At 41.3% G+C, this 11,378-nt stretch overlaps 1 protein-coding gene across 1 annotated transcript in view; it reads left to right on the forward strand.

Annotated features, from left to right (window-relative positions):
* The window catches only part of LOC121878369 (zinc finger protein 704-like), a 144,785-nt gene that overhangs the window by 126,902 nt on the left and 6,505 nt on the right, over nucleotides 1–11,378 (forward strand). Inside the window, exons 5-7 of the mRNA XM_042384572.1 lie at nucleotides 10,224–10,324; nucleotides 10,758–11,098; nucleotides 11,229–11,305. Coding sequence (XP_042240506.1) covers nucleotides 10,224–10,324; nucleotides 10,758–11,098; nucleotides 11,229–11,305 — 519 coding nt within the window. The remainder of the gene's footprint in view (nucleotides 1–10,223; nucleotides 10,325–10,757; nucleotides 11,099–11,228; nucleotides 11,306–11,378) is intronic.

Here is an 11,378-nt window from a genome sequence, read left to right on the forward strand (position 1 = left end):
AGAAAAAATATATACTTTTTGAGGTAATGTACATACGTCAATTTTGTCTCCAGTGAGGTTAAGTTTGCTATTATTTTTTTGGAGAGCGTGGAAGAAGAAGACGACGACTAAGAAGGAGGAGGAGGGCGAGAAGGAGGTGGTTGGTGATGGTGGTGGCAGATCCTGTACAACTTGACTATAAGAGGATGAGATTGTGTAGGGGGAGGTAGGGTGGGTGGGAGAGCTGCTTGGTGGGAGGGAGGGATGGTGATAATTCGTACCTCAGGCGGACCCCAGCCAAGCTTTTCTATCTTACTTGAGTCACATTGGCTCTATTCCATAAATAACTAATTCTTTTTTCGGCGGGTAGATAATTTCCTGGTGTGTGAATTATCATATTTTTTTTTAATTTCGTTTAACAAATTTATTGACAAAGCTTGGAGTACAGTTTGCCTATTCTGAATAATTCAGTCTAGTCTTGACACTGAAGGTGGTATCATAAAAGACTGGAGTTTTAGAGCGTTTTGTGTAATAATACGATGGTAAGTAAAATTTCTGTGGCAACTGGTGTGTGTGTGCGTGCGCGCAAGGATCTTTATATACTAGGGCTGGTTGTCGCCGATACCGGAAACAAACCCAGAGATTAAGAAGCCTCGCAACCACAGAAATTCTCCTCCGCCTGAGAACACCAATGAACAACACTAAGAGCTATCAAAGGAAGATAGGCCTGTGCTTATTGCTTCACTACTCAGAGTAATTAACCCATTTTTTTCTGTACTTGTGACTTAATGTGAACTGAATTCGTAAGGTTTGTTCTATAGATGAGTATAAATAGGGTCTTGGGTTTTTATAGTTATTGGGTTTTCATAAACAGGCTAAGCTAAGACCATACCTGTGTACTTAATGAATAAATAACAAGAAATACCTTCACTCTTATTGTATCTGGATAAAACAATAATTAATTAATTATATCTAAGTTGTTTTTTTACTGTTTCTGAAAACAGTATGAATGGGCGGTGAGAAATGAATGCCAGCGTGTGTGTAGAATGAATTGAGGTATGACCCAGATAATAACAATGTAAGTTGTTAACGAGATGCGGAGGAGGAAGGGCAACAGTGAAAGGTTATAAAATAAATAAAAAAATTCTGCAAACCTTCCATAACAGTTGACGGTGTTTACAAAATTGACTCCCTGTTCGTTCCACAATCTCTCTCTCTCGTACCCCTCCCCCATAACAACCCCTTTATGAAATGATCCTCAGATAATTTTGGTCTAAAAGGTTCAAAATTTTAATCAAATGTTACAAGAGTTTCGTCACTGAATTTAGTTGTTGAAGTTAACAGCAGGTTGACTTAGTGTGTCATTGGAGATGTAGCGTTTACACTGGTGACGCAGCTGATGACGTAACTCTTTGTTTACATTCACGTATACCTGCCTGCGCACGAACCACTGCGCAGTCCCAGCTTGTTTGGTACGATGCTCTGGTGAACCTCCTGATAACAATAGATTTTTCACAGACACACACACTACATTCTCTAGATAAGTTGGTTATATTATAATAATTTCATTAGTGTGTGGTTGATGGGTGTAAGTAGGACGTGTGGTGTGGGTGTGGTTAGACGTTAGCACCACGCCACACAGCCCGGCACTGTTGTCAAGGACGCTTCGCCGACCCCCGCACCCTCCTGCACGTGTGGGTCCTGCCGGGCTGGTTGGCATCTCTCATCTTGTAATACTGTCCTGCCGATACTACCCTGCCGCCACAACTCTCCTGCTGCACCACCATCATCCTACCACAACTAACCTACTACCTACTTACCCCTACAGTTTCCCTTGATGCTACCACTACCCCACCATTACCATGCAACCTCCACTACCCCCACCCTTCACCACCACTACCTACCACCATACACCACCACCACCACTATTCACCACTACCACCACTTGCCACCCACACCCCTGGAGCTTCTGTCATCACTGCTACTATCCACCATCATCATCACCATCAACATTACAACCTACCATCACAAACTCACATAATCACTACCCCTATCCACCACCATTGGCAACCTTCACAACAACGTCCTCTCATTCGCCCCCATAACACACCAAGCTGACAACATGCAACCTTTTACACCGCTTCTCCGTAATTCACCAATACCTGTACTTGACGTGTTTACCTGGTGTATCGTTTCAGGTGGGTTTTCTTTCTCACCACCCACCAGGCCCTCTTCATCACCCCCCACCTGGCCCTCATTCTCACCTACCTGGCCCTCATCCTCACCCCCACCTGGCCCTCTTCCTCACCTACCTGGCTCTCTTCCTCACCCACCTGGCCCTCTTCCTCACCCACCTGGTCCCACGATTAAGCCTACCCCTGAGGTGATAATCCGACCGAATCTATAGGCTGTTATTGTCGGCATTCCCTATGTGATGATAGGGAGAAATAGCATAGGCACCAACACTGTACCCTGAAGAACACAATTGACCTGATATTATTATTATTATTATTATTATTAATGAAACTGTCCTTCCAATTTTCATATAGTAACCCATTGGTGCTGCCGCCATTTCCCTTGCCTATTTACCCATTGCAAGTCTCTCTCTCTCTCTCTCTCTCTCTCTCTCTCTCTCTCTCTCTCTCTCTCACACACCTGTAACCTCTCCCCCCCCGCCAGGATCAATATAGGTGTTGAGGGGATGAAAGGTAGGTAGATAGGTAGTAACTCAGTTGTGTTGTTGTGGTGCCGTTTCTTCTTCTTTTGTGGCTCATCTCTCCTCCGTCTGTAAGGTTTCCTTCCTCAAACACCATTACCAACACCGCCGCTACTCCTACTACTACTTTTTATGGCCTCCAACTTCTTATATTGTTACTACTACCGATATCATCACCGTCACCACACGTTAACCAGATATAAAATGATCCCGAAAAAAAAAAATCGACGTTTGAGTGGAATTTATCTGGATTGATGAGGTGGACCCCATCTCGTCTTCACAAACATATTACCATTCCCAAGATGCCGTCCTCTTGGCAGGCTGAGGGGAATGTGTGTGTGTGTGTCCGTCCGCCCCCTTCGGGTTTGTTTACATTACACCTGAGTTTCTACAAGATGTTTGTGGAATTTTGTCTACAGTGGAGCTCGTATGACAAAGTTTTCCTCTCTCTCTTTCTCACACACCCGGAAATGAAAGGAAAGTTAAGGAATTACGCCAGAGTCTTATGGAAGGGAAAAGTTTTAAGTAGAAACTTTTTTAAAGAATCGAGGTAGAAAAGTGTTGTTGTTGGCATGATTATTATTATTATTAACTAAGTTCGGTGCCTGGAATAGCTTCGTGTCTTGTACCCTGGCGGCTTCTGGTCATGTAGCTTAATAATCTCAAGAGTGTGTTGCGCCAGGAGCACCTCGCCGTGGCCAGACTGACGGAGAGGCAGAAGATGTGGTGTGCCGGGCCTCCACCCCACCACTGTACTATGGGCCGGCCGGGGCGAACCTGACGACGCAGTCTAGCTCACAGCACCATCATCACCCAGGCCTGGCGCGCTCTCCACCCAGGCAGCACCTGCGTTGTAGCACCAGGCCTTTGTGTGTGCTACAGTACTCCCCTCCCTCCCCCCCTCCCTCCCCCCCCTCCATAGTTTTAAATCCCTGTGCCGCCACCCACCATCACCACAACAAGCTGCGTGCGGTACTCGGCCTTCCTCGTAATTCTCCCAGTGGGCCGGGGGAAATTCGGCTAAGTAGGCTTTTGGGGCACTATTTCAACTCCCATTCGGAGTTCTAACTTTAGTAGCTGGATTACGTGGACAACTGTAACTTCTTTCCCCCCTGTAGACGTTACTCTCTCTCTAGTTCTGTATTTTCACTGATTTACTGTACTCTGGCTGTAAACTTTCATTGAGTTTATTGACAAAACCTTGGCTGCAGTAACGTAAATTCTTCAATATTTATATGTACGTTAATATTTCCATTATCCTCCAACACTTAATATTAATAAATTTTAAAGGAAACTAAAATTATATCCCACTCATCGCTCATACACTTGTCCGGGCTGTAAGTCGTGTCTCCCATAACCTAGTGCAATAGAAGGAATCCTAACCTAATCCTAACGCCTTCTCTATCCTGTCTAGCCTCACTGCCGTACACCACACGCCCTATCACAGTCTTTCCCAGTCGTCAGTGATTAATCTCTTTGAAAGTTTAATATTCTGTTTATACTGTACAAAGTTCCCGATAACATAAGTGGTTGTAGGGATAGTGGCTGCAGCTCTGAAGCAATTAGTACCGAACACCAACAAGACTGCGGCCCCATTATGGGTGAACCCATAAACCCCACTAGAATGGTTTGTGTACCCTAATGCTTATAGGTTAGGGTAGGTTGGAGACTATTAGGACAAGGGGGCAAGGTCATAGCGATTAGTTACAACTTATTACGGGATGTCATCCTAATACAATACCTTTATTTCTATGTTTCTATGTTGTTACCATATCACACAAGGTAGCTAACAGTAATGAAAACTAAACAGTAAAGTACACTATTTTTACCTTAGAATACTTCCTCCACTTAAATATGGTGTTCGTAACTCACCAAACATCGTCCGATTATATTTTTTCAGGTGAATGCTCGTGGTGGCGGGAACAACCCACTTTGGATATTCGCGAAGATTAATTCATTTTACTCTTGAATCTATACGAGTACACGGATGACTAAACCTTTTTGTAAGTGTTGCCAGAACCAGACTGCTGGGGGGTAAGGCTATGGGAAACAAAAGGTATCAAGTTATTCACACTTGATTGGACGTTGAAAAGACCTGATTTTATATTTTTTTAATTATTAATGGGTTGATTTAGGCACCATATAATAATGAGTGTAGGACCATTGGTAATTAACTAAACTCATTATCATCCTAAGTCTTGGAGATGTAGTAAATGACTCGTATTCTGCTTGTTTACATACCATCACCGTGAAGTCTTATTTAGGCAGTGGAAGACAGACAGTCAACCTTAACGGATGACTTATTTCCACTGATATAATGTGCTGCTGTTGATCTTCCCTATTAATAAAAGTGTTTCAAATCATGGTGTTACTCCTGCCTTGGGGACTGTCTCAATACGATCATGGTCCATTTTTGTGTCCTGTGTTATGTGTGCTAGATATATATTTTTTTGTTGTTGTCCGGAGCATAACTTTGGCATTGGTTCAGAACTTCTTGTGAAACATAAGAGTGTATATAAACAGACGAGGAAGTGCATAACACCTTATTTAAGTGTCTGAGTTCAAAGGTCATGGTCACAGCTGAAGATCAAGAGGTCAAAACCCTTGCCCTTAGTATAACTTTTGTATCGATAAATATTATATTGTCAAACTTGAATGCTTATCATCACCAGACCGAACATCAGAGTCAACAGTGTATCAAAGGTCAGAATATTATGTAATTGCAGTTCAAACTTGACTTAAGAAAAATAGGAGGAACTGCGATTCACTGTAAGTCCCTTTATTATTTACATTGAACAAAAATTAAGATCCTAGGAATTTAACGAGGCTTAAATAACTACGTTTAAGGTAAATTTAACGATATCAGCATTACCACCGCAAACACCGCTTCTACTAGTACATCATCTTGTTAATGTGACATCTGGGGACTGTGAGGAGTGGACGTTTTCTTTCACATTAGGTCGGGAAGTCATTAGTCAATTTTTCCCTTCTTTTCTGTAAAATGTTTCTTACACAAAAATATATATTCGTTAAAGCCGAGGTGGTGTTACCGGACCGTAGTGCCGCCAGAGCAAGGTCTTGGTTAGTGGCCGTTAACTCGACACACAGTAACGCTCCTGTCTACATAACATTATAGCACTGCACCTCTTTACACTAGTGCACAATATAGCACTGTATCATAACACCTACCAATAATATTCAGGGCTTTACATTAAAAAACTCGAAAGATAATATTTTCTGTTCTCTCGTGAACAACATTGGATGGTTGTGCCAAGGATGTGTGAAAGAGTATTTTGTACAGTTTAATAGTAGTCTTGGCTTGTAGAGGCTGCTAGTACCTCAGCTAGTATGTGTTAAGGATTTTATGTGTATGGTAACAACTTTGGTACTAGGAATGCTTAATAATAATAAATATATACACCAGGTGTGTGTGTGTCTACACGAGAAAACTTCTGATTCATGTAAGTCCTGTCATTCAGAATGGTATTAATGTTCGTCATACATACTCGACATTGTACAGTAATTGGTAATGTATTGCTCAAGGCACACCTGATACCTGGGTGTCATTAGTGTTACCTGAGTATTTTTCACTAGAATTTGTTCCGCTATCATTTACTCTGAAACAAATGGATAATAATAATAATATTATTATTATTATCATTATTATTATTATTATTATTATTATTATTATTATTATTATTATAATAATGCATATTATTATTATTATTATTCTTTTTTTTATTATGAACTATTATTATTAGAACAGTAGGTAAGGGGAGGGGGGGGGGGAGCCTTCACTGGGGGACGGTCGCGTGTTTGTTTACATGGCGCACCATCACTTCCCCTTTAAAACTGGACCCATTGTGGAGGTAGGACGCGCGCCTTGCCGTTTTCATCCAGTTGGGATTTTCTCTTGTTTAATTCAGAAAACGAGGAAGGAATTTAGAAAATGCTGTCTTATTCCGATCTGAAAATAGATTTTATTTTAGCTTCGAAAACCCGTTGGTAACAGTCAAAGCGTTGCAAGGAGAGTTTGAATTTTGATAGTGTTTCTTATTTGTTATATCGGGTTTACGGAATATATATGTGGATATTGCTGAGGATTACTTATTTCTGCCCTTTTTCTTATCTCTCTAAAGGGCTTCTCGAAATTCACTCCTTTCCATCATCCCTGAAATTGGCAACCCATGCGTGTGAAGGGGCGCGGCGCTCCCCCGGGCGGCACATGCGCGGGGACACCTCCTTTGTTCATCCTCTAGCTTGGAGCGAACCTGGCGTCAGGAGAGAGTGAGAGAGAGAGAGGGAGAGTGAGAGGGAGAAAGTGCGAGAGTGAAAGTGGTCCCTATGACAGCCACCGAATTACCCACTGATGGGATATTCATAGTCTGACTGTATAACATTTAGGTGGGGAGAGAGACCCTTGACAGTATCTCATCATCTCAATATTTTTGCCGGGTAAATAAAACAGTACAGTAGCTGCGTCACCGTCAACAGTTCACAAGTCAACATACCAGAAGTCAAGGAATATTTAACGATGTACCAGAAACGATTTATACAGTATACCTAAGATTTTTTTTAATGAAACATAAACACTCAATGATAAGTTAATCTGTACAGTAAAAATCACACATTTATTACGAAATAAATACGAATTAAATAAACATGATGTTAATCGTGTCAAAAGAACAAAGCTTCTTGTTTTGTAAAGAGGTCGGTATAATGATGATTGGTAAAACTTTTTGTCTTAATTGGAAAAACATGAATGTCCATTAATATCTTTAAATTAACCCTGGCAAGGGGACGAAGCTTCAACAAACACCAGCATTTGATAAATATAATGACGATTGAGAATAAAGAGGGGGGAGGGTGGTAGCCAGGAGCCAGTGGTGGAGGGAGCGTTCATCAGAGGCTATTCATCCTCGCCGGCACACCATCACCTCAGTAAACACTCCGCACGCTTCTCACTATAATATGTGTTTTTGGTGGGTTTGACAGGTAGTGAGGGACTAACGGTAGTATGTGAGTGACGTTGTTCATGGTAGCTCGTACTGCGTCACCCTTGAGTTACGAGGTCATGTCGTGGGACAATTTCACGGGCGCTTTAAGTTCATTCATATTCAAAACGTCACGTTAGCCAGTGGGTTAAGTTAAGCCTAAATGGAGTGGTCAGATTATTGGGCTGGATACATAAATTTATCGAAGGGGGTGTTATCATATACTGTACTTGGTGGTTAAATATTAATGGATTGAATAATTATGCACACAGTATAATTACGTTGCCGCGATCACCTAATTGTATTCTCTGTACCTGACCAAAGTGAAAATTAAAATCCCAGGTTTTCAAAAAATCGTGCGGTCCTCGTAACTAAATAAAACACCTTGATACATTATTATGGTTCCATTTGTGAGGGATGTTTGGAAGAGGAAGACCTGCGGTAGGTTGGGGTTTGTTTGGCGAGGAAGGGCAAGGAATAAACTACATTAGGATGAACGAGAAAGGAGAAATTGGGAAAGTAGGATAGGGGGTTGGGAGGCTGACAGAGTGAATATAGTTTTGTTTGGTCATTTGCCGTGCTTCGCTTACCTACTAACTCAGTTGGCACTGGTTTTAAAGCCGGATTATTTATCATTTTTTTTAAAGTATCAACTCTCGTTTACCACCAGGGAACGTATCTTTTCCCTCCCTGGCTCAGAAATTATTGCATGGTTCTGTATTGACCGCGTTTTATGTTTCCTGACTTTATCCTATTGGTCACTTGGCAGCTTATTAACTGGGCGGGTGGTCGGCCAGTTCTGTAATGGCGGGTACTGGCTCTTCAATATCCCTGAACATGTTCCAGTGGTGGTGTAGCGTAGCATTGCCAGCTGTTTGAATTTCATTACCTGGTAGTTTTATTAGTGCTTAGGGTTGAGAATTGGGAAAAACCATGGCAAGGTTGGGGGGGGGGGTGAGGGAGGGGAGTCTTTTTAATATGATTTTTCCCCCTTACCGCCAGCTGTTATTGGGTCACTTACAGGATACGCCTAGATGTACTGGATGATACCACACACACAGCCACAAACAACGCTGACATATTCGAGGAAGTATTGTTGTAGTGGTGTCAGACGTTTATAACTGTGATCACTATTATATTGTAGCTTGTCTGGTGTACATACCATCGCCTAAATTGTATGAGTCTTGTATCTAAATTGTCAGCAATATCCTTGTTTCTTCTGATTATTATTATTATTACTACTACTACAAAGAGTGAATTACTTAGGCGTTAGGTAGTTTGTGTGGGGGTGGATGGGTCGATTAAGGTGGTTCGGCACTAGTGAAAGCGAATCATTCCTTGCGGTGGTGGAGAGTAGGAGGAAGAAGAAGAGGGGAGGAGGAGTACTGGCAGTCATCCAAGTAGATCAATGGTCCTCCCAGGGCACCTCCACCACCAGGGCTATCTACCCCGATGCCCCCCCCCTTATCGGCCCTATGGTACATACTGTGTGGCACTATACACATACGTCACACGCATACGCACGAACGCACTCACACACACACAAGTAATGCGACTAGTTATTTGGCATACATACATACATATACTGACATACATACATACATACATAAGATATATACTACATACATACAAACATATATGACGTTCTTATTCTTGCATTGTTACACATTATTATACATAAAGGAAGAAAAGGATTGTAATAACTAGAATTAAAACACAATGCACGATTATCCTGATGTTATAGTGCCTGCCGCGCTTGTTAACACTGGTCGGTTATTCTCTTGTTTAACCTCGACCTGCTGCTGCTAATTCTTGTTATGCCCCTCACGACGTGTGTTGGGAGGCGAGGCATATTGATCTCCGGCACCCGTTTGTTTAAGTACTGTACACACACACCTTCACCACCACGAGATCACACACGTCTTATTTACAATATTTAATATGTTTACTACGGCTGCCATGGTTGTTGAGTACTTTTCACTATGCATTACTTTCAACATTAAACTAGAAACGACTTTTATAGAAGAGTTTATTTATTTATTGTTCTTTATTCAGGGTCCATGGATTGTTTGATATACCTTTTAAGGAATTTGTTTTAGTTTTGAATCACCTGAAGCTTATTATTTCACCTAAAGATTAATCACCCTATAGCATTACTACTGTAGGGGCGTCATATACATGGAACAGATTTAATATAACACATGTAGTAGACTGGACACGTGATAGGGAGGAAAATGTTTAAAATATATCTTGCTACTAAAGTACATAATGCTGGGTTATTTATGTTTTGGCATATATATATATATATATATATATATATATATATATATATATATATATATATATATATATATATATATATATATATATATATATATATATAGTAATTGATTAAAGTAGTTTTAAACTCCCATTCTATATGCCCCAGGTTCTGTGCTAGTCAACACACAACTATAAATTGATTCAGATTCAGTGGTGTATGTGTTAGAGGTACTGTATTGTATGTATATTGATTGTTGCCTTCTCTCTTGCAGAGTTCAACCCGCACCATGTTCAAATGCACCTGGAATGGCTGCCAGGAGATGACCTCTGCCTGCGATGCCATTGAGAGACACATACGCTCCACACATCTTGGGTAAGTACTGTACTGTACAGGGGTACTTGTTATTCCACAAATAACTGTTATTTCGTAGGCCACCACTGTCATTTCATGTAATTTAACCACATTTTAGGTTATTGTTACCATTGTTGTGGTTAAGTCATACTTATCACCTTTTATATGGCTACACTATTATCATTACTCATGCGTGGTGAGTCAAGGGGGTGCAGAAACCTCAAAGATTGGGTAAATAATGAGTGGCAGTGTAAACAGTGGCAGTAAAAAATTAAGACAATAAGTTGGTATAAACACTCAAACATGCTTACCGGATATCCCTAACTACCTGGTAAAATTTAGCAGCCTTAATTGATTCTTAATTTTTCTTATCAGTCTACTATACAGTACATTAGATAGTTTGCTATATCTAAGTTGCATATTATGTAAGGTAATGTGATGATATTTGCCACAGGCGTGAGGAAGTGAACAGTGACCACAGCGACAGTGATAGTGATGATGAAGATGATCACGAGGAGGAATTCTACTGGACCGAAGTGGAGGTTAACGTGGCCACCTGGGTTGACCCCTGTGAACCTCTGGTTACCTCCTCTGTACCAGCTGCTGTCATGCCTCCTGCCCCTCCCACCACCCTCAAGCTCATCACCTCGCCACCCACACCCACACCTAATACATTACAGGCAGTGGGAGTAGCATTCCCAGCTGTGCCAGTGCAACAGTCCCAACCTCAGTACATCCATGTGTCTTCACCACCAACACTCAGCCACATGGATATGGCTCGACCACCACATGAAGGTGAGTGTTTTATCTGATTATGTTGTTTGCTCAGACTATTGTCTATCTGTGTTTGACTGTCAAGTGGTGAACCTAAATTTTTTTTTCCAACACTATTTCTGAACTACTAAACAACATTCCATTTTTACAGATCCCAGATACAGGCAGCAGTTGGGAGGACCTCCTGCAACCCTCTCCAGTTCATGGCCTCGCAGCTCTACGTATCTGGTGAGTTGTGTGAAAAATCTCTGAAAATATTAGATTTTGGACACTTTTATTAATAAAATAAAAATTGAAAAAT

Source organism: Homarus americanus, unplaced genomic scaffold (genome assembly GCF_018991925.1).
Source record: "Homarus americanus isolate GMGI-L3 unplaced genomic scaffold, GMGI_Hamer_2.0 scaffold41027, whole genome shotgun sequence".
Classification (NCBI taxonomy): Eukaryota; Metazoa; Arthropoda; class Malacostraca; order Decapoda; family Nephropidae; genus Homarus; species Homarus americanus.